We start from the raw sequence: 23,603 nt of genomic DNA, 5'->3' as shown, positions 1-23,603 counted from the left end.
TGAGGGCCTGTTTCTGGGCGCGTGGTTTTTCTCTCCCTGTGGGGAGCGGTAGCCTCGGGGCGAGCGAGCATTGTGCCACCATCTGGCCACCCGAGTTCAATTCCCCGCTCACGCCCAACATGAGCGACTAATATCTGAACTGGTGGTGGGCCTCCCATAGGTAGACTCAGCCTTAAATAGTTACCTGGAGCGGTGTTGTGACCAAGTGCACGCCGGCCGTGGTGGGTGTCGGCCACACCACCGTCTCGCGTTCCTTTGCGACCTTAGTCGGTACTCGCTTACAGCACTTGTCGCAAAAGTCTGTAAAAGGCTACACGGGGGATCTTTGCCTTTGTTTGCTACCTCTCTTCCTCCCTCTGCTGTCTCACTCTCCGCCTCTGCTGCCGGCATGTTGTTGCCTCTCTGCGTCTTCATCTCCGCCTCTCTCTCTTTCGACCTCTCATCTGCATCGCCACTCACCCACCCACTCGTCCTCCACTCGGCCTCTCTTGTTGCTTCTAGCTCCTCTTTTCGGATCCTTGATGCTCGCGGTGTTCGCCCGGCGTCTTTTTGTTCGCCCTGAAGTGTTTGTGCAACGCGAGCCTCGGGCGCGTGTGCCTGCGTGCGTGTGGGAGTGTGTCAGTGTGCGTCAGTGCGTGTGTGTGTTTCAGTGTTTGTGTGTCAGTGAGCGTCAGTGCGTGTGTGAGAGTGTGTCAGTGAGCGTCAGTGCGTGTGTGAGAGTGTGTCAGTGTGTGTCATTGCGTGTGTGTGTGTTTCAGTGTTTGTGTGTCAGTGTGTGTCAGTGCGTGTGTGAGAGTGTGTCAGTGTGCGTCAGTGCGTGTGTGTGTGTTTCAGTGTGTTTGTGTGTCAGTGCGTGTGTGTTTCAGTGTTTGTGTGTCAGTGTGTGGGACGCGGTAGTGCAGCAGTTAGCGCGCTGCGCTACGAAACCTGGCGACCCGGGTTCGATTCCCGCTCACGGCCAACGCCAGTGACGATTATCTGAAACGGTCCTGGGCCTCCTCTAGGTCGACTCAGCCTCAAATGAGTATCTGGTGTAGCAGTGTGTAAACATCGCCACTGGGGAAACAAAGGCGACCGGGCGTGGTGCTGGCCACCCACCCCCTCGTGTGTAGGTGCTCGCTAACGGCACTTGCCCCAACAGTCTGTTAAGGCTATACGGGGGATCTTTGTTTGTGGAGGGGGCGGTGGCGCAGTGGTTAGCGCGCTGCGCTTCAAGCCCAGTGACCCGAGTTCGAGTCACGCTCACGACCAATAACAGTGCGTTTACTTGAAGCGGTTGCGGGCCCCTCCTAGTTCGACTCAGCCTTAAATCAGTATGGAGCAGTGTGCGTGAAACATCAGCACTGGGGAGACAAAGGCGTGTTCGGGCGTGGTGCTTGTCACCCACCCCCATCGTGCGTCATTTCCGGAATGTATAGGTGCCCGCTAAGAGTACTTGCCCCACTAGGCTGTGGAGGCTACCCGGGGGATATTTGTCTGTGCTTGCGGGCGGGTGGGGAGAGCGAGGCGCTGGGACGCGTCCAGGCGTCTGCTGTTTACGCGAGCGGCTTCGAACAATCGAACAATCGACGCAGCGCCACATCGACAAGAGGAAACCGCTTACTCACCACACTTACTCACCACGCTTACTCACCACGCTTACTCACCACGCTTACTCACCACGCTTACTCACCACGCTTACTCACCACGCTTACTCACCACGCTTACTCACCACACTTACTCACCACACTTACTCACCACGCTTACTCACCACGCTTACTCACCACGCTTACTCACCACGCTTACTCACCACGCTTACTCACCACGCTTACTCACCACGCTTACTCACCACGCTTACTCACCACACTTACTCACCACACTTACTCACCACACTTACTCACCACACTTACTCACCACGCTTACTCACCACACTTACTCACCACACTTACTCACCACACTTACTCACCACGCTCCTCACCGCACGCTCACCCCTACTCACGCAAACTCAGACGCCAACTCTGTTATCCACTCTCACCCATGCCCACCCATGTGTACACTCACCCACTTGTACGTTCTCACACCCACACCCACACACACCCACACCCCCCCACACTCACCCGTGTCCATCACTGCTGGCGGGCTCGTGTGGGTTGCCATCGAGGAGACGGCACGGAAACCAGCGCCCCGCGCACACGGAGACACACGCACACAGACACACAGAGACACGCGCACACAGAGACACGCGCACACAGACACACACGCACACAGACACACAGAGACACGCGTACACAGAGACATGCGCACACACAGACACATGCACACAGACACACACGCACAGACACACACGGACACAGAGACACGTGCACACAGACACACAGAGACACGCGCACACAGAGACACGTGCACACAGACACACACGCACACAGACACACAGAGACACGCGCACACAGAGGCATGCACACACACAGACACATGCACACAGACACACACGCACAGACACACACGGACACAGAGACACGCGCACACGGACACACGCGCACACGGACACACGCGCACACAATTGGTACGCACACAATTGGTACGCACACAATTGCCGTAATGGAATAGCGACTGCTGCATATATAGGGCGAGTACTATATGTCTAGGGCGAGTACTACATGGCTAGTACTATATGGCTAGTGCTGTATAGCTAGTACTATATGGCTAGTACTATATGGCTAGTACTATATGACTAGTACTATATGGCTAGTTCTACATGGCTAGCACTATATGGCTAGTGCTATATGGCGAGTGTGGCGTGCACCCGGCACCTGCCGCGGGATCGTCGCCCTCGGCCAGGAACTCGAGCATGGAGTTCATGGCGCCCAGGTAGAAGATGAGACGCAGCTGCGTGACGCTCATGGTGACCAGGCTCCAGAGCAGGATGGGCGTGCACACGCTGCGGGTGAACGGCGGCGGCGGCGGCGGCCCTACGGGGCGCGGAGGTCGGGGGTACACAGGGGGACACGGGGGTCAGGGGGTCAAGGTTTGGAGGGGTCCGAGAGATAACGAGGTCAGGGCGGGGGTGTGGGCACAGGGCGGGACGTGACAGGAGGGGAGGACGGGCACAATGCGAGGGTCGTGGGTCAGCATAGGGGTCGGCGGCGGTGGACAGCGCCCCGCGAGCCCCCACCGAGCCCCGTGACGGACGTCGCGGCAGGGTCGCCCGCGGTGCCCTCCCGGCGGGACCTTGACACAGCCGCTGGCAAGGGGCGGCAGCTGCTGCTGCTGCCGCTGCTGTTGCTGCCGCTATCAGCGCGCGCGTTGTGCCACACGGCGCTGCGACGTTGCGCAACGCCGCAATCGGCAAGGACGTGGTCCCGCTGAGAAACGCCCGACGTTTCGGTCCGCTGCCCTTTCTCAGTTGCCCTCTCCTACCACGGAACGGGTGCTTCTAAGGTCACGTGCGATAGTTCCAAACGCAGCTTTAATTCCTCGGCGAATGTTTTCCGGCGGGGCGCTTGCACACGGGAGGAGGAAGTGGCGCGTGCCTGCGAGTCTCGTAGCCACAGCGAGATGTACCCTGAAATTGGTGGTGTCGGGTGAGGACATATTCGTCGGCTCAACGAGCCGGACGGACCCGGCTGAAATGAATTCCCCACCGCATCCCTCCTCCTCCCATCCCTCCTCCTCCCATCCCTCCTCCCCTCCATCCCTCCTCCTCCCCATCCCTCCTCCCCTCCATCCCTCCCCATCCCTCCTCCTCCCATCCCTCCTCCTCCCCATCCCTCCTCCCCTCCATCCCTTCTCCCCTCCATCCCTCCTCCTCCCATCCCTCCTCCTCCCATCCCTCCTCCTCCCCATCCCTCCTCCCCTCCATCCCTCCTCCTCCCCATCCCTCCTCCCCTCCATCCCTCCTCCTCCCCATCCCTCCTCCTCCCCATCCCTCCTCCTCCCATCCCTCCTCCTCCCCATCCCTCCTCCCCTCCATCCCTTCTCCCCTCCATCCCTCCTCCTCCCATCCCTCCTCTTCCCCATCCCTCCTCCCCTCCATCCCTCCTCCTCCCCATCCCTCCTCCCCTCCATCCCTCCTCCCCCCCATCCCTCCTCCTCCCCATCCCTCCTCCCCTCCATCCCTCCTCCTCCCCATCCCTCCTCCCCCCCATCCCTCCTCCTCCCCATCCCTCCTCCCCTCCATCCCTCCTCCTCCCCATCCCTCCTCCTCCCATCCCTCCTCCTCCCCATCCCTCCTCCCCTCCATCCCTTCTCCCCCCATCCCTCCTCCTCCCCATCCCTCCTCCCCTCCATCCCTCCTCCTCCCCATCCCTCCTCCTCCCATCCCTCCTCCTCCCCATCCTTCCTCCCCTCCATCCCTCCTCCTCCCCATCCCTCCTCCCCTCCATCCCTCCTCCCCTCCATCCCTCCTCCCCTCCATCCCTCCTCCTCCCCATCCCTCCTCCCCTCCATCCCTCCTCCCCCCCATCCCTCCTCCTCCCCATCCCTCCTCCCCATCCCTCCTCCCCATCCCTCCTCCCCTCCATCCCTCCTCCCCTCCCCATCCCTCCTCCCCTCCATCCCTCCTCCCATCCCACCTCATCCCCATCCCTGCTCCCCCCATCCCTCCTCCCATCCAACCTCATCCCTATCCCTCCTCCCCCCATCCCTCCCCTCCATCCTACCTCCTCCCCATCCCTCCGTCCCCCAACCTCAGCGCTGCCCACGTACCGTTGCCAGCGGGCGCGTTGGGGACCTCCAGGTAACCATCCGCTCGGCCCTTGGTTGTTGCGTCGGCCCCGGGGGTCGCGCTCAGGCGCTGGCCCACAGAGGAGAGGTAGGAGGAGAAGCGGGGCCCTGTCACCCTGTGGTCGAGGCCCAGCCACGATAGCTTCATCCTCAGCCTGGCGCGCGGGGCCCACGGAGGGATACAAACACGGCACGGAGACCTCGGCTTACATTGAGCCGACTCGTAGACTCGAATCACAAGGGGACTCGATCCAGAGAGGCTGTGGATGCAGAGCGCACCTGAGTGCGGCGGGGTGGGGAAGTGGCTCAGAGCCCTCCCACACAACGCCGCCTCTCCCCAACTCGATAACCAGAACCTTGACCCATAATTGGCTTCCTGCCGACGCAGTGAACGCTTGCAGATGTCCTACGTTGACTGTTCGTGACCAGAGTCGCAGTCGTGGGCCGCGGTGCCTGGGCCGCAGCTGACGTTGGCGCCACCGACGTCGGCGAACGTCACACGGTGATTCGCCGTTCACACCCCGCGAGCGCACCCACGAGAACCTCGCCGGGTCTTAGGGCTCTTTGTCAGGAGGGTCCTGCCCAGGGTTGGTTTTGGGTGTGGGGGGTGGTGATCGCTATGCGTAGCCCGAATGTGGACCCTGACGCGCGCTCCTCGCTTGCTTTCAGAGGTTCACGGTTCGAATCCAGCAGCCGGGAGCGGGGCGTAGTGGGAGCGGGGCGTAGTGGGAGCGGGGCGTAGTGGGAGCGGGGCGTAGTGGGAGCGGGGCGTAGTGGGAGCGGGGCGTAGTGGGAGCGGGGCGTAGTGGGAGCGGGGCGTAGTGGGAGCGGGGCGTAGTGGGAGCGGGGCGTAGTGGGAGCGGGGCGTAGTGGGAGCGGGGCGTAGTGGGAGCGGGGCGTAGTGGGAGCGGGGCGTAGTGGGAGCGGGGCGTAGTGGGAGCGGGGCGTAGTGGGAGCGGGGCGTAGTGGGAGCGGGGCGTAGTGGGAGCGGGGCGTAGTGGGAGCGGGGCGTAGTGGGAGCGGGGCGTAGTGGGAGCGGGGCGTAGTGGGAGCGGGGCGTAGTGGGAGCGGGGCGTAGTGGGAGCGGGGCGTAGTGGGAGCGGGGCGTAGTGGGAGCGGGGCGTAGTGGGAGCGGGGCGTAGTGGGAGCGGGGCGTAGTGGGAGCGGGGCGTAGTGGGAGCGGGGCGTAGTGGGAGCGGGGCGTAGTGGGAGCGGGGCGTAGTGGGAGCGGGGCGTAGTGGGAGCGGGGCGTAGTGGGAGCGGGGCGTAGTGGGAGCGGGGCGTAGTGGGAGCGGGGCGTAGTGGGAGCGGGGCGTAGTGGGAGCGGGGCGTAGTGGGAGCGGGGCGTAGTGGGAGCGGGGCGTAGTGGGAGCGGGGCGTAGTGGGAGCGGGGCGTAGTGGGAGCGGGGCGTAGTGGGAGCGGGGCGTAGTGGGAGCGGGGCGTAGTGGGAGCGTCGGCATGACGGTCCAAATTTGCTTAAATTAAAACAAATTCCCACGATTTCCGCCATTAGAATCTAGAGGAGTTGGTTTAGTTTAACCAGATGATGACTCAAGTTGGTTTAGTTTAACCAGATGATGACTCAAGTTGGTTTAGTTTAACCAGATGATGACTCAAGTTGGTTTAGTTTAACCAGGTGATGACTCAAGTTGGTTTAGTTTAACCAGATGATGACTCAAGTTGGTTTAGTTTAACCAGATGATGACTCAAGTTGGTTTAGTTTAACCAGATGATGACTCAAGTTGGTTTAGTTTAACCAGATGATGACTCAAGTTGGTTTAGTTTAACCAGATGATAGCTGAAGTTGGTTTAGTTTAACCAGGTGATAGCTGAAGTTGGTTTAGTTTAACCAGATGATGACTCAAGTTGGTTTAGTTTAACCAGGTGATGACTCAAGTTGGTTTAGTTTAACCAGATGATGACTCAAGTTGGTTTAGTTTAACCAGATGATGACTCAAGTTGGTTTAGTTTAACCAGATGATGACTCAAGTTTTTTTAGTTTAACCAGATGATGACTCAAGTTGGTTTAGTTTAACCAGATGATGACTCAAGTTGGTTTAGTTTAACCAGATGATGACTCAAGTTGGTTTAGTTTAACCAGATGATGACTCAAGTTGGTTTAGTTTAACCAGATGATGACTCAAGTTGGTTTAGTTTAACCAGGTGATAGCTGAAGTTGGCTTAGTTTAACCAGGTGAGGACTGAAGAGCCCAGGTGAGAGTCTCAGTGGCAAGAGTGCCCCCGGGGCATTTGTCTGGTGCCAGCAGGGGGCGATGCTCGTCGCTGTGTGGAGTAGTTTGTGCAGAGTACCGTACAACATCATTATAGCCCCCCCCCCCCCCCCGCTGCTACGATAACGTGGCAGGACCCTCCTGAAAGATAACCACGAGACTCGGCGAGGCCTTTCTCTCCGTGGGGTGACCAAGTAACGCACGCGTAGTCCATCTCCTCCGGAGCGGGGAACGGCTCCAGGGGCCAGTGCATGAAGCAGTTGGCGAAGACGAGCACCGCCAGCAGTGCCCAGCCCAGCAGCAGCCACACGAAGGGCACGCCCGCGTCATACAGCACCTGGGGGGGGGGGGCGGAGGGGGGCTGTGTGTCACCTGGGCAGGTGAGGACACGCTCAAGAGGGAAAAAAGGCCGGGAGATGCTGAGGATGGATGCCGCTGCATTGGAATTAGGGGGTATGGGTAGCGTGGTGAGTTTGGTGTTAGTGTTTGGTTTAGGGCTATGGGGTGTATAATGAGGACTAAGATGAATGATCGTGATCGCATTAGGGTTAGTGATAGGGTTGATGATAGGGATAGAGGTGTGGTTAGTGCTGCGGTTCATGAACGTGATCGCGTTAGGCGTAATGATAGGTATAGAGGTGTGGTTAGAATCACGGTTAGAACTGACGATGCTGATAGAGTTGTGGTCAGCGTTAGATATGGCTCTTAGAGTTATGGGAGTAGTTGACATCATGGAGGGGGGTGGGGGCGCCTTGCCCCCACTCGCTGCCCAAGCTGACCTTGACCGCAGGGAAGGTGACGGCGGCGGAGGCGTAGGAGCCCACCATGAGCGCGATGAATGTGGAGCGCAGGTTCCCAAACAAGTTGGGCAGCTGGGGTGGGAAGGGGACACGTGTCATCACACACCGCGTACAGCAGCACGCACACACACACACAGCCACAGTCCAAAATATGGCAACAGCAGCAACAGCAGCAGCAACAGCAGCAGCAGCAGCAACAGCATCAGCAGCTACAGCAGCGCTGTGGTTCAAGAGCTCGAGGTCCTGCTGCTGCTCGTCTTTAGTGCATCTCTATATATCTGTGTGTGTGTGTCTCGAGGTGTCTTTATTTGTGTTATTTCATGGGCCACAGTTGGGGTCGCACGACTCTAATGTCCCACTCTTGGCGTTGACGTCCTCACAGCACGTGCTGATGCCACCGGTGGCGTGGAGAACGAGGACTGTCAGAGCCAGGAGGGGCTGCACCACATTGCTGATTTTGTGCAAACTTTGTACACACACCGCGCAACATACACACACAGAGACAAAGATGCCCCGTGTAGCTTTAACAGACTGTTGGGGCAAGTGCTGTTAGCAAGCACCTATGAAGGCCGGCACGGAACACGAGGGGGTGGGTGGCCAACACCACGCCCGGCCACCTTTGTCTCCCCAGTGGTGAGGATTACAAACTACACCAGGTACTGATTTGGAGCTGAGTCGACATAGCGGAGGCCCTTAACCGTTAATCGTCGCTGGTGTTGGTCGTCAGCGGGAATCGAACTCGTGTCGCCGGGTTCGTAGCGCAGTGCGCGACACGCAGCTGCAGCTCCCTGTGCAAGGCCTCACCCCACCCCTCACCAGCCGCTTCTGAACGGGTCAAGTCGCGACTTGTTGTCGTTCAACCTCGCCTCGTGCACGGGCCTCTCACCGCGGATTCCGAGGGAGTTTGCTTCACGTTACCTGCCCCCCCCACCGCTCCTCCTTTCAAACCAGGTGACGCTTCAGGGGTCGACTCATAGGACGCGCAACGAACCCGGCGACAGTGAAGAACATTTAAAACCGGTCCTGGGCCTCCCCTAGGTCGACTCAGCCTCAAATAAGTATCTGGTGCGGTGTTTAAACATCGCCACTGGGGAGACAAATGCGACCGGGGGTGGTGCTGGACACCCACCCCCTCGTGTGCTGTGCACTTGCCCCAACAGTCTGGTCAGGCTATACCGGGGATCTTTGTCTTTGCAGCTCATAGCTGCCTTGTCACGGGCGATCACGAATCGGCTTGGAGACGACCAAAGACCGTTTAACAGCTGTCCCACGTCATCACTGAAGCACAGAGCCATAGACAGACACATACAGACAGACACACAGACATACACACAGACATACACACAGACACACAGACACACAGACAGACAAAGATCCCCCATATAGCCTGAACAGACTGTTGGGGCAAGTGCTATTCGCGAGCACCTATGAAGGCCAGCACGGCACACGAGGGGGTGGGTGGCCAGGACCACGCCCGGCCGCCTTTGTCTCCCCAGGACCTCCCCTAGTCGACCTAGGACCGGTTCAAATAATCGTCACTGGTGTTGGCCGTGAGTGGGAATCGAACCCGGGTCGCCAGGTTCGTAGCGCAGCGCGCTAATCTCAACACCACCGCTCCACACACACACGCACACACACAAACACACACCCCTACACACACGCAGGCACACAGACACACCTCCAAAAACATACACTCCTACACACACCATCCCACGCTACATTCTCGCATGCCCCGCGTGTGTTCGCGCGCACGCGTGACCACGGCGGCAGCGTGGGGGACGTGGGGGTGGTGGGGGGGGGGTGCCTGGGACTCGTGGGCACTGGGAAGGTGACCCTGCTCAGGTAGGGGCGGTGGCGGGGCGGGGCTGGAGTGGTGGAGTGGGGGTCGTTCGTGCGGGGTCACCAACTTGGCCTTCGCTTGTTGTGAGTTGTGTTTTGTCGTCGTGTTGGGCGCGTCACGGCGCGGGCCCCGGCGTGGGGCAGCCGGCGGGGGTCGAGGTCGAGGGCCAATCGCGGGCCGGGCTCGCGGCAACGCCCCCCTCTGACCTGGCCATGCGAGCCGGGGCCCTGTGCTGCCCACACAGCCCCAACACACACACACAGCCCCAACACACACACAGCCCCTACACACACACACAGCCCCTACACACACAACCCCTACACACACACAGCCCCAACACACACACACACAGCCCCTACACACAACCCCTACACACACACAGCCCCAACACACACACACACACACCGCCCCAACACACACACAGCCCCTACACACACAACCCCTACACACACACAGCCCCAACACACACACACACACCGCCCCAACACACATACAGCCCCTACACACACACACAGCCCCTACACACACAGCCCCAACACACACACAACCCCTACACACACACAGCCCCTACATACACAACCCCTAAACACACACACACAGCCCCTACACACACAGCCCCCACACACACAGCCCCTACACACACACAACCCTACACACACACACAGCCCCTACACACACAGCCCCTACACACACACACAGCCCCTACACACACAGCCCCTACACACACAGCCCCTACACACACAGCCCCTACACACACACACACACAGCCCCTACACACACACATCCCTACACACACACACACAGCCCCTACACACAGCCCCTACACACACACACACAGCCCCTACACACACACATCCCTACACACACACACAGCCCCTACACACACAGCCCCTACACACACAGCCCCTACACACACACACACACAACCCCTACACACACACATCCCTACACACACACACAGCCCCTACACACACAGCCCCTACACACACACACACAGCCCCTACACACACAGCCCCTACACACACAACCCCTACACACACAGCCCCTACACACACAGCCCGTACGCACACAACCCCTACACACACACACAGCCCCAACACACACAACCCCTACACACACACACTCAGCCCCAACACACACAGCCCCTACACACACAGCCCCTACACACACACACAGCCCCAACACACACAGCCCCTACACACACAGCCCCTACACACACACAGCCCCTACACACACAGCCCCTACACACACAGCCCCTACACATACACAGCCCCTACACACAACAACCCCTACACACACAGCCCCTACACACAGAGCCCCTACACACACAACCCCTACACACAGCCCCAACACACAGCCCCAACACACACACACAGCCCCTACACACACACACATCCCCTACACACACACATCCCCTACACACACAGCCCCCCTCCCAACCCCTTTATGTGGCGCTGCCTCAAACCTCGCCTCACCTGCGCGCGTGACACCACCTCACCCACTGCACACTCACCACAGACACCACACTCACCCACTGCACACTCACCACAGACACCACACTCACCCACTGCACACTCACCACAGACACCACACTCACCCACTGCACACTCACCACAGACACCACACTCACCCACTGCACACTCACCACAGACACCACACTCACCCACTGCACACTCACCACAGACACCACACTCACCCACTGCACCCTCACCATAGGCACCATACTCACCCACTGCACACTCACCACAGACACCATACTCACCCACATGCACACTCACCACAGGCACCATACTCACCCACTGCACACTCACCACAGGCACCACCTCACCCACTGCACACTCACAACAGACACCACACTCACCCACTGCACCCTCACCATAGGCACCATACTCACCCACTGCACACTCACCACAGGCACCACCTCACCCACTGCACACTCACCACAGACACCACACTCACCCACTGCACCCTCACCATAGGCACCATACTCACCCACTGCACACTCACCACAGACACCACCTCACCCACTGCACACTCACCACAGACACCACACTCACCCACTGCACACTCACCACAGACACCACACTCACCCACTGCACACTCACCACAGACACCACACTCACCCACTGCACACTCACCACAGACACCATACTCACCCACTGCACACTCACCACAGACACCACACTCACCCACTGCACCCTCACCATAGGCACCATACTCACCCACTGCACACTCACCACAGGCACCACACTCACCCACTGCACCCTCACCACAGGCACCACCTCACCCACTGCACACTCACCACAGGCACCACCTCACCCACTGCACACTCACCACAGACACCACACTCACCCACATGCACACTCACCACAGGCACCACACTCACCCAATGCACACTCACCACAGGCACCACACTCACCCACTGCACACTCACCACAGACACCACACTCACCCACTGCACACTCACCACAGGCACCACCTCACCCACTGCACACTCACCACAGACACCACACTCACCCACATGCACACTCACCACAGGCACCACACTCACCCAATGCACACTCACCACAGACACCACACTCACCCACTGCACACTCACCACAGGCACCACACTCACCCACATGCACACTCACCACAGGCACCACACTCACCCACTGCAAACTCACCACAGACTGTTGGGCTAAAGTGCCGCTAGCGAGCACCTATTAAGGCCAGCACGACACACAAGGGGTTTGGTGGTCAGCGTGACCCCCAGCCGCCTATGTCTCCCTTGGGGCGACATTGGCACATCACCCAAGGTAAGCATGTAAGGTTGAGTCGACCGAGGCGAGGCGCAAAACCGGTTCAGATAATCGTCACTGGTGTTGGCCGTGCGCGGGGATCTAGTTGGGGTCGCTGGAGACGACGCACCGTGAGCGAGGAGAAGACGATGCACATGCCGCCAAATCCGTTCAGCGACAGCGCCACGAAGATGAGCACGGACAGAGCTGGGGAGACAGGGTCAGGGCTGGGGTCAGGGCTGGGGTCAGGTCTAGCGTCATGGTCAGGCTGGGGTCAGGGTCAGGCTGGGGTCAGGGTCAGAGCTGGGGTCAGAGCTGGGGTCAGGGTCAGGCTGGGATCAGGGTAAGGGCTGGGGTCAGGTCTAGGGTCAGGCTGGGGTCAGGGCTGGGGTTAGTTCTAGCGTCAGGGTCAGGCTGGGGTCAGGGTCAGGGCTGGGATCAGGGTCAGGGCTAGAATCAGGGTCAGGGCTAGCATCAGGGTCAGGGCTGGGGTTAGTTCTAGGTCGGGGTTAGAATGTGGCGTAGAGGTCAGAATCAGTGCTTGGGTTAGAGGTGTGGCCTCTACTTGGAGCTCGGGTTGGGGTTGAATCCGGGTGAGGATCATTGCACACGCGCGCACACACGCGCACGCACTAATAACAATTATAATTGTTAACAAGGATAGTTGTGTGTGTGTGCCCCTGGCTGTGACGCGTTCGCTGTATCCCGATCCACCCGCACGCCGCCGCGACGCAGCGGCAGCAGCATCAGAGCGAGGGCCGCCTCGGTCCAGTACGGGGCTGCGTGGGGCTCACGGGGAGGGGGGGGGGGGTGTGAGGGGTGAGGGGGGGAGCGGGGGATGGGTTCCGGGGTTTGGGGGTCGAGGACAGGACCGCGGTGGTCTGGGCAGATGGGGGGGGGGGGGGATGTGGGTCCTGGGGGTCAGGGGTCAGGTATGAATCCCCGTGGGGTTGTGGTGGCTTCAGGGGACTCACTCTTGGGGTTGCTCGCTCCATACGCGATGAGAAGACACGAGAGCATGAAGCTTGAGCTGCGGGGGGTGAGGGGGCGGCAGGGGGTAGCGAGTGACCAATGCGGGGCACGACAGCCACGCAGCCGCTTGTGTGGACAGACCCCGTCCCTGGCTCTCTGCCGGGGGCTCGCGAGATCTTTGTCGATAGCCAAACAACTCCAGAGGGGACCACGAAAAAAACATGCCCTTGACATTTCCTGGGCTGTTTGTTCACCATCGTCCCGACGGCGGGGCTAGGGGACTGCGAGTGTCTACGGAGGGGTGGTGCGGGTGCCGTGATTCTGCTCTGGTGTCCCGGGTGCAAAGCAAAACTGAACCATCAACTAATCAATGTTTTTATTTACCAGGTAAGGCCCACTGAGCTGTATTAGCTCCCCAGCCCGCACCCTCCCAGCCCGCATCCTCCCCAGCCCGCACCCTCCCCAGCCCGCACCCTCCCCAGCCCGCACCCTGCCCAGCCCGCACCCTCCCCAGCCCGCACCCTCCCCAGCCCGCACCCTCCCCAGCCCGCACCCTGCCCAGCCCGCACCCTCCCCAGCCCGCACCCTCCCCAGCCCGCACCCTGCCCAGCCCGCACCCTCCCCAGCCCGCACCCTCCCCAGCCCGCACCCTCCCCAGCCCGCACCCTCCCCAGCCCGCACCCTCACCTGCCCACGAGGCGGATCTTGCGCGGGCCGTATCTGTCCATGACGATGCCGAGGGGCAGCGTGACGGCGCTGAGCAGAAAGGAGCCCACGGTGAAGGCGAGGTTCAGGACCTCGTCCTGATCGCGGCACACCGCCCACCCCCGGGCGTGCGCGGAGAGCGGGGGAGGAGGAGGAGGCGCGCTCGCGTTCCCGGCCAGCAGGGCCAGCACCGCCGACGACGGCGAGGAGGGCGAGGAGGAGGAGGCGTTGCTGTGGTTCGCTAAGAAATGCAAACAAAGTCGTCGAACGAAAGTTGAAGAGAGCCCGAGGCTGCAGAGTCACACGGCGGCGGCGGTCACCGTCCCCACGCGCATCATCCAGGAGAGGCGCGCTCAGTCTCAAGACTCACGGAGACTCCCGCCAAGTGCTGTCTTTGCCCAATCAATCGACAAATGAAGTAACTAATGAATGCATGTAAACTAATTGGGTTAAGAGCGAAGCTCCTGCGTGGGGTGGCGCAGGAAGTGGGTGGGGGGGGGCACTGCGAGCTGCCTCGTGGACTTGTTGGCGGGTCTCTTGTGTGAGTCTGTGGGTCTCTATGTGAGTCTGTGGGTCTCTATGTGAGTCTGTGGGTCTCTATGTGAGTCTGTGGGTCTCTTGTGTGAGTCTGTGGGTCTCTATGTGAGTCTGTGGGTCTCTATGTGAGTCTGTGGGTCTCTATGTGAGTCTGTGGGTCTCTATGTGGGTCTGTGGGTCTCTGTGTGAGTCTGTGGGTCTTTATGTGAGTCTGTGGGTCTCTGTGTGAGTCTGTGGGTCTCTGTGCGTGTCTGTGGGTCTCTGTGTCAGTCTGTGGGTCTCTGTGCGAGTCTGTGGGTCTCTGTGTGAGTCTGTGGGTCTCTGTGTGAGTCTGTGGGTCTCTGTGCGAGTCTGTGGGTCTCTGTGTGAGTCTGTGGGTCTCTGTGTGAGTCTGTGTGTCTCTGTGTGAGTCTGTGGGTCTCTATGTGAGTCTGTGGGTCTCTTGTGTGAGTCTGTGGGTCTCTATGCGAGTCTGTGGGTCTCTATGTGAGTCTGTGGGTCTCTATGTGAGTATGTGGGTCTCTATGTGGGTCTGTGGGTATCTGTGTGAGTCTGTGGGTCTTTATGTGAGTCTGTGGGTCTCTGTGTGAGTCTGTGGGTCTCTGTGCGTGTCTGTGGGTCTCTGTGTCAGTCTGTGGGTCTCTGTGCGAGTCTGTGGGTCTCTGTGTGAGTCTGTGGGTCTCTGTGTGAGTCTGTGGGTCTCTGTGCGAGTCTGTGGGCCTCTGTGTGAGTCTGTGGGTCTCTATGTGAGTCTATGGGTCTCTATGTGAGTCTGTGGGTCTCTATGTGAGTCTATGGGTCTCTATGTGAGTCTGTGGGTCTCTGTGAGTCTGTGGGTCTCTATGTGAGTCTGTGTGTCTCTGTTTGAGTCTATGGGTCTCTATGTGAGTCTGTGGGTCTCTATGTGAGTCTGTGGGTCTCTATGTGAGTCTGTGGGTCTCTTGTGTGAGTCTGTGGGTCTCTGTGTGAGTCTGTGGGTCTCTGTGCGAGTCTGTGGGTCTCTGTGTGAGTCTGTGGGTCTCTGTGTGAGTCTGTGTGTCTCTGTGTGAGTCTGTGGGTCTCTGTGTGAGTCTGTGGGTCTTTATGTGAGTCTGTGGGTCTCTGTGTGAGTCTGTGGGTCTCTGTGCGTGTCTGTGGGTCTCTGTGTCAGTCTGTGGGTCTCTGTGTGAGTCTGTGGGTCTCTGTGTGAGCCTGTGGGTCTCTGTGTGAGTCTGTGGGTCTCTGTGCGAGTCTGTGGGTCTCTGTGTGAGTCTGTTGGTCTCTGTGTGAGTCTGTGTGTCTCTGTGTGAGTCTGTGGGTCTCTGTGTGAGTGTGTGGGTCTCTATTTGAGTCTATGGGTCTCTATGTGAGTCTATGGGTCTCTATGTGAGTCTGTGGGTCTCTGTGAGTCTGTGGGTCTCTATGTGAGTATGTGTCTCTGTTTGAGTCTATGGGTCTCTATGTAAGTCTGTGGGTCTCTGTGTGAGTCTGTGGGTCTCCATGTGAGTCTGTGGGTTTCTGTGTGAGTCTATGGGTCTCTGTGTGAGTTTGTGTGTCTCTATGTGAGTGTATGGGTCTCTGTGTGAGTGTGTGGTGGTGAGTGTGTGCTGGTGAGTGTGGAGTGCTGGTGAGTGGTGCGTGGTGGTGCGTGCTGGTGAGTGTGGTGTGTGTGGGGTGTTGGTGAGTGTGGTGAGTGTGGGGTGCCTGGTGAGTGTGGTGAGTGTGGGGTTCTGGTGAGTGTGGTGTGTGGTGTGTGTTGGGTGCTGGTGAGTGTGGTGAGTGTGGGGTGCTGGTGAGTGTGGTGAGTGTGGGGTGCCTGGTGAGTGTGGTGAGTGTGGGGTTCTGGTGAATGTGGTGTGTGTTGGGTGCTGGTGAGTGTGGTGAGTGTGGGGTGCTGGTGAGTGTGGTGAGTGTGGGGTGCTGGTGAGAGTGGTGCGTGGTGGTGCGTGGTGTTGAGTGTGGTGAGTGGTGAGTGTAGTGAGTGTGGGGTGTTTAAGGTGACCTCTCCTACTCGTAGCCCGCCTTGAGGGGGAGGGGCTGTCAGGGCGCGGCCCAGCATTGTGTCTTTGTGTCTTGTCCCAGGGGGCTAGGGCAGTGGGGGGCGGCATTGTCTCTTGCACCCTGGCGGGAGCGGTAGGAGGGCACTGGGGAGGAGGCGGCATTGTGTCTGGCAGTGGGCCGGGGGGCCGGGGGTGGAGATGGGGGGCGCTGTTGCGGTTACGGCCCTTGGGAAGATGCGTTCATACAGGGGGTGCGAGTGGGGGGCGGGCAGGGGAGGATGGGGGGGACCGGGGAGACATTAGCTCATAGCTCACAGGGAGAGGTTGCAGGCGGCACTGAAAGTGGGGGGGGGGGGGGGCAGGATCCTGACTCGTAGAGTTGCGGTGGGGGGGGGGCTCCTTTGTCCTGGGGGGGGGGGGGGTACGGAGCAGTCTTCCTACACCAAGCACGTCAGGTGGACTCATCCCCTCGCCTCTCTGTACTCACTGGGGTCACTCACCATCAGTGGGGTCACCATCACTGGGGTCACTCACCATCCCTGAGGTCACTCACCATCACAGGAATCACCATCACTGAGGTCACTCACCATCAGTGGGGTCACCATCACTGGGGTCACTCACCATCACTGAGGTCACTCACCATCACAGGGGTCACCACCACTGGGGTCACTCACTGAGGTCACTCACCATCACAGGGGTCACCATCACGGGGGTCACTCACCATCACTGAGGTCACTCACCATCAGTGGGGTCACCATCACTGGGGTCACTCACCATCACTGAGGTCACTCACCATCACAGGGGTCACCACCACTGGGGTCACTCACTGAGGTCACTCACCATCACAGGGGTCACCATCACGGGGGTCACTCACCATCACTGAGGTCACTCACCATCAGTGGGGTCACCATCACGGGGGTCACTCACCATCACTGAGGTCACTCACCATCAGTGGGGTCACCATCACGGGGGTCACTCACCATCACTGAGGTCACTCACCATCAGTGGGGTCACCATCACGGGGGTCACTCACCATCACTGAGGTCACTCACCATCAGTGGAGTCACCATCACTGGGGTCACTCACCATCACTGAGGTCACTCACCATCACAGGGGTCACCATCACTGGGGTCACACACTGGGGTCACTCACCATCACTGAGGTCACTCACCATCAGTGGGGTCACCATCACTGGGGTCACTCACCATCAGTGGGGTCACCATCACTGGGGTCACTCACTGGGGTCACTCACCATCATACGTCACGACACTGCACATGAGTCTGGGGCTTCTGGCCACCAGTTGGGGGGGGGGGGCTAGAGTAGGGGGGGGGGGCTAGAGTAGGGGGGGGGGCTAGAGTAGGGGGGGGGCTGGGGGAGGGAGGGGGCGTCGTGAGATCGAACGCGGCGCTGGATCCCGTGAAGGTCGCTAGACCCCCCCCCTAGAACAAACACCGCCCCCCCCTCCTCCTCCTCGCGTCTCCGAGTGGAGGCGTCAGGGCCTCGTGTTTGCAGAACCTGCCGGGGTTCCCGTGGGGGGAGGGAGGGGCGAAGAGGTGTCGAGGTCGTGGAGGTGAACTCGAACTTGAGTCACTCGCAGGCCCTGGGACGAGTCAGGGCAGGAGGCGACAAACAAACTAATAAGACGAGCTCTTTCTCTTGTCAAGAATTCGGCAACAAAATCTGAAAACGCGTGCGGCTCTTTATAGAGCCGCAGGTTGCCACCCCCTAGGTTAGGGGGTGGGGGGGTCTCCCCCGCCGCCCCCACCTCGCCCATAAACCCCGCTCCCTATAGCCGCTCGGTACAGCCACGTGTACACGTGTGTGTGTGTACATGTGTGTGTACACTTGTGTGTGTACACTTGTGTGTGTGTACACGTGTGTGTGAGATGACCACCCACCCCCTCGTGTGCTGTGCCGACCTTCAAGGGTGCTCGCTAACAGCACTTGCCCCAACAGTCTGTTAATGCTATACGGGGGGGGGATCTTTGTCTTTGTGTGTGTCTACTGTGCGTGAGTGTCCGCTGTGTTTGTGCACGTGTCGGTGTGTCTACTGTTAGGGGAAGGTACATTGTGTGTGTGTTCGTTGTGGTTATGTGTGTGAGTGCACGTGTGTGTGAGCGCACGTGTGTGTGAGCGCGCACGTGTGCGTGAGCGCGTGCGGGCGGATTCCGCTGAAGTATGCCGCCCTCTCTCTCACATCACCATGCACCCCGGAATGGCCTCTCGCCTCTCACAGATGGTTTCCTTCCAAGACACCGAGGTACAAGAAGGGCCACAGCGAGACTCGGAGACACAGGGAGACGCGGAGACACAGCGAGACACGGCGAGACACAACACAGATAGACAAGCAAACATGTGCCCGAGCTGGTGTGGAGCGCACCGGCCGTGGTTCAGTGATATGTGAAGAAGGCACACGGGGACACAAGAGACACGGGTTGGGACAAGATGAGACGGGATCCGGCAGCCAGGGTCGGGTCTCCACGCCCCTGGACCCCACACACACCTGTGTCCCTACGCCCTTGGACTCTCATACACCTGGACCCCCGTACACCTGGGCCCCCACGCACCTGGGCTGTCGCTGCACAGGTGCGAGTAGAAGCCCTCCGACTTGAGCATGATGAGCAAGGACCCCCAGCCCAGCAGCACGGCGCTCAGCAGCAGATTCTCCAGCACGGCGCTCACGGCCATCCACCAGCGCCTGCTGTGCGCCCGGGCAAGGCTGGGGGGCATGGCTGCCAGCTGCCCTCTCGAATGCCCTCTAACGACGAGCAGCAGGGGGTGCTCGGCCTGGCACGGAGTAGTCGGGGAAGGAGGTGGGCGCAAGACGGGTTGGAGCGCAATTGAGGGGGCGCACAGATACACGCAGATATTGATACGCACGCACATATACAAAGACAAAGACCCCCCGTTTAGACTTACAGACTGTTGGGGCAAGTGCTGTCACCGATCACTTATGAATGACAAGACGGCACACGAGGGGGTGGGTCGCCGGCACTACGCCCGGCCGCCTTTGTCTCCTTGGTGGCGATGATTACACAGTGTACCAGCTACCAATTTGAGGCTGAGTCGACTTAGGGGAGACCCAGGACTCGGTTCAGAAAATCGGTGTTGACCGTGAACGGAAATCGAATTCTGACCGCCGGGTTCGCACGCACGCGCACGCGCCAACCGCACGCACGCGCACGCGCGCGGCACGCAGCGTAGCGCCAAGCGCACGCACGCGCACGCGCGCGGCACGCAGCGTAGCGCCAAGCGCACGCACGCGCACGCGCGCGGCACGCACGCGCGCGCGATCGCGCTTCACCGCCACGGCGCGAACTCTTAGGTAAGAGGCGGTTCCCGAGTTCACACAAAACACGCATTTGTGCCACCACAGCGATGGTACCGGGAGGATGCGTGTGCCCCCTACCCTGCACCCCCACCTCTCCACGCCGAGCCACGGGCACTCATTGCGCCAATTGTTCGAGCCAATCGTCAAGTATCCTTGAGTCGGCGCGCGACGCGGTCCTAATTATTACCATTAGCGCGAGACCGTGCTCAGTTGTACCACAATTAGCGCGCGCGGCAGGCCACGTGGACCCTTTAATTAGCGCGCACGCGGCAGGCCGTGGGGCGCGCGGCTCGCTAATTGGCCGGAGCCGGCGCTCTTCGTGGAAAACTGCGCCAGTGAACTCGAGGCGGCGTCTTGCGCGGCTTTGATGATCGCGAGCCACGCGGCGCGACGCGCTCGGTGCCAATTGGGGGGCCCGGCGACTCCGTCTCGCCAAGGCAGGCGCGGCGTGGGCCCGCGAGGGGCCCTGGACGGGGGTTCATTCAGTGGACGATCCCCACCGGGATCCTCCTCGGGGGCAAGGGGGGTGTCGGGTGGGGGGGCCACGAGACCTCGTTGGAACTCACCTGGATCGCACGAAGACCCCTCTCCAGCACCGCGAGGTGGGGCGAGGAGCAGCCAGAGACACGAGCTACAAAAACTAAAAACGAGAGACTCCGAGAGACAGAGAGAAGACGCAGAGAGACAACGAGACAGGGAGACAGCGGCGGGGAGAGAAGCACCGAGAGGCGGAGACAGCGGGAGATGGAGACAGCGAGAGATAGAGACAGCGAGAGATGGAGACAGCGAGAGATGGAGACAGCCAGGCGAGTGGCAGAAACAAATGTAGAGACGGAGGGAGAGAGACGGCGTCGCGGATTTCTCGAGGACTCTCCGCTCCCGTCGACTCCGCGCCGAGAAGTTTTGACTGCAACGCTCCTCGCAAAGAGCCGTATTAGGTTGAACGGGAGGGTGGGAGGTGGGGGTTGTGTGGGAGGTGGGGGTTGGGTGGGAGGAGGGGAAGGGGTGCAGGAGGAGGGGAGTGGCCGCACGTCACCCCTACAAGGCCAACTCGATCGAGCAGAGCGTACGTACGCGGTTGTTGGCAGCCACGACAATTGAATAAAGCTATATGGCACCTTCGAATCTTGTCTTAAGACGCCACATTTTTGGACGGGTTTCGACAACCTGTGTCTCATCAGCAGTCATGCTCGCTCAAACCAATTCCGGTGAATTGCCGGCTGTTGTAGACGAGGACCCTGATTATAAACGTTGCCAATACGACTAAACACACACGGGGACATGCGCAAAAACGCACGGAGAGGCGCGCGTTGGGAATTCCACTGAGGGACAGAGAGAGGGACACACGCAGGTTAGAGACATCACCACACCGATTTTCATCCAGCAGTGGATAGATTATGTTTACTAGAAGGGGCGATGGCCACTGGTCGAGACTAACGATGGAGTGGCAGCCCAAGGACAGAACGCGCCCGAGACGACGTCCAGTGGGGAGATGGAACCACGAATTTGGTAATCGCGCAGGTGCCGGGTCGAATTGTTGCATCGCAGGACCGCGTGAGAGGTGGCTGAGGATTGGGGAGGCCTTCACGCAGCAGTGGATAGATACTGACCGATGACCGATGGTGGTGGTGGTGCCGACGACGCGAATAGCGGTAAGAACGACGACTCTCACCTTTGCGGCGGCCGAGTTAGAGTCCAGGGTGTGTGCATGTTGAGTCTATGCGTGTGAGTCTATGGAGGTGTGTGTATGCTGAGTCTATGGAGGTGTGTGTATGTTGAGTCTATGGATGCGAGTCTATAAAGATGTGTGTATGTTGAGTCTATGGAGGTGTGTGTATGTTGAGTCTATGGGTGTGAGTCTATGGGGGTGTGTGCATGTTGAGTCTATGGGTGTGAGTCTATGGAGGTGTGTGTATGTTGAGTCTATGGGTGAGTCTATTGAGGTGTGTGTATGTTGAGTCTATGGGTGTGAGTCTATGGAGGCGTGTGTATGTTGAGTCTATGGGTGTGAGTCTATGGAGGTGTGTGTATGTTGAGTCTATGGAGGTGTGTGTATGTTGAGTCTATGGGTGTGAGTCTATGGAGGTGTGTGTATGTTTAGTCTATGGGTGTGAGTCTATGGCGATGAGTCTATGGGTCTCGAGAGAGACGAACTCCCGGCCCCGTGCACCGGGCGGGCAAACAACCCGGAGCTGCTGCCCCTGCTGCTGCCCCTGCTGCGTTAGCAGGAGGTGGACAAGCAGTCAACAAAGCCACGCAGCGCATTCCTCAATCACGCCGTGTGTGTGACCCGAAAAGGGAAACAGAGCATTGCAATGGGCAACGTTTCGGGCAATGGCCCTTCTTCATATCACTTTGGCCCCTGTACGTGTGTGTGCTCTGAAGAAGGGTCATGGCCCGAAACGTCGCCGAGTGTCTGTTTATGTTTTGTTCAATGTCCGCGTCTTCGTCACCGGTGTCGATCCGCGCGCTTCTCGCTCCACCCAGCAGAGGGCGGCAGCGGTCTGGGCCGCGGGGGTCACGCGGACCGGGGGGGGGGGGCGAGGAGGTGGACGCGGGGAGGAGCCTCCCCGGAGCGTCTCCGCTCTCCTCGCCAGCGTCATGGCAGCAGCAGCATCATCATCAGCCGCATCATCATCAGCCGCATCATCATCAGCAGCATCATCATCATCAGCCGCATCATCAGCAGCAGCCGCATCATCAGCAGCAGCCGCATCATCATCAACGGCAGCATCAGCAGCGGCGGCATCATCAGCAGCGGTATCATCATCAGCAGCAGCAGCATCATCAGCATCATCAGCAGCGTGATGATGTTCAGGAGTTCGAGGCCACAGTCGAGTTCCGCTCGCCGCGGTCCTGCTGCGCCCCTCCTCCTCCTGCTGCGGGCATGGCCACAGTCGCACGGCACGTGCCTTCTCGCAATGCATCTCGACGAGTCGCTACGTACCACGATTCGTATCTATGTATCTCTAGGAGTTTATATGTATCTCCATAAGTCTTCATGCATCTCGACGAGTCTGTGCGTGTCTGTACGGGTCTCTATGTATCCCTATGAGTCTGTGAGTGGATAGGTCTGAGAATCTCTATGAGCATCTATTTATCTCTGGGTCTCTATGTATCTTAGCAAGTCTGTGTATGGGTCTCGATGCGTCTATATGTATCCCTGCGTCTGTATCTGTATGAGACTCTCTGGGTCTCTATGTGTGTCTACGAGTGTGTGTGGGTCTCTATGAATCTCTGGGTCTCGATGTATAACAAGACGACCCATTCTGGGAAAGTAGGCAAATTGGAAAGGAGTAGGGGGGAGGAGTAGGGGGGAGGAGGAGGGGGGAGGAGGAGGGGGGAGGAGGAGGGGGGAGGAGGGGGGTCTGAAGTGGGGGAGGGCTGTGGGGCTCAAGCTCCGCCCCCCGGCCCCGCCCCCCGACTCCGCGCGCGATGCCACGCCCCCATTTGCATTTCTCATGATGTCCGTCCAGCGTTTGTTGTTTCACTTTCATGGAACGTGCGGTTAAATAACCATGAACCATCGTCACGACGACAACAACAACAACAGTGCCAACAACAACAACACCGGCCGCGCCCGTTTGAGATCCCGTCGAGAGCGACTCCGGTCGTGGCGTGGCGCTCACCACGTGCTCCGGGTGGAGGCCGCGTGGCGACATCCCCAGCGGGGCCACGAGCTGGCCCCGCCTGGCCACGAGCTGGCCCCGCTGGGCCCTCGCTCC

General features: G+C 59.6%; 1 protein-coding gene across 5 annotated transcripts in view; it reads right to left on the bottom strand.

Annotated features, from left to right (window-relative positions):
- Positions 1-23,190, bottom strand: part of LOC144719312 (large neutral amino acids transporter small subunit 4-like) — a 32,704-nt gene extending 9,514 nt beyond the window's left edge. The window contains exons 1-10 of one of the 5 annotated variants that reach the window (XM_078595147.1): positions 20,445-23,190; positions 19,115-19,334; positions 14,013-14,271; positions 13,328-13,383; positions 12,484-12,560; positions 7,713-7,805; positions 7,137-7,270; positions 4,684-4,856; positions 2,790-2,948; positions 2,097-2,119 (exon numbers count right to left, since the gene is read on the bottom strand). In XM_078595147.1, coding sequence (XP_078451273.1) covers positions 2,106-2,119; positions 2,790-2,948; positions 4,684-4,856; positions 7,137-7,270; positions 7,713-7,805; positions 12,484-12,560; positions 13,328-13,383; positions 14,013-14,271; positions 19,115-19,334; positions 20,445-21,056 — 1,797 coding nt within the window. In that variant the 5' untranslated portion in view covers positions 21,057-23,190 and the 3' untranslated portion in view covers positions 2,097-2,105. Of the gene's footprint in view, positions 1-2,096; positions 2,120-2,789; positions 2,949-4,683; positions 4,857-7,136; positions 7,271-7,712; positions 7,806-12,483; positions 12,561-13,327; positions 13,384-14,012; positions 14,272-19,114; positions 19,658-20,444 lie in introns of those variants that run through there. The other 4 variants (XM_078595143.1, XM_078595142.1, XM_078595146.1 and 1 more) reach the window with 4 other exon arrangements.
- Positions 23,191-23,603: the final 413 nt, after the last annotated feature.

The sequence above is a fragment of the Lampetra planeri genome, chromosome 6 (assembly GCF_965212315.1).
Source record: "Lampetra planeri chromosome 6, kcLamPlan1.2.h2, whole genome shotgun sequence".
Lineage (NCBI taxonomy): Eukaryota > Metazoa > Chordata > Hyperoartia > Petromyzontiformes > Petromyzontidae > Lampetra > Lampetra planeri.
Note: the sequence above shows the minus strand (reverse complement) of the source record. Positions and strands in the feature narration are given on the sequence as shown.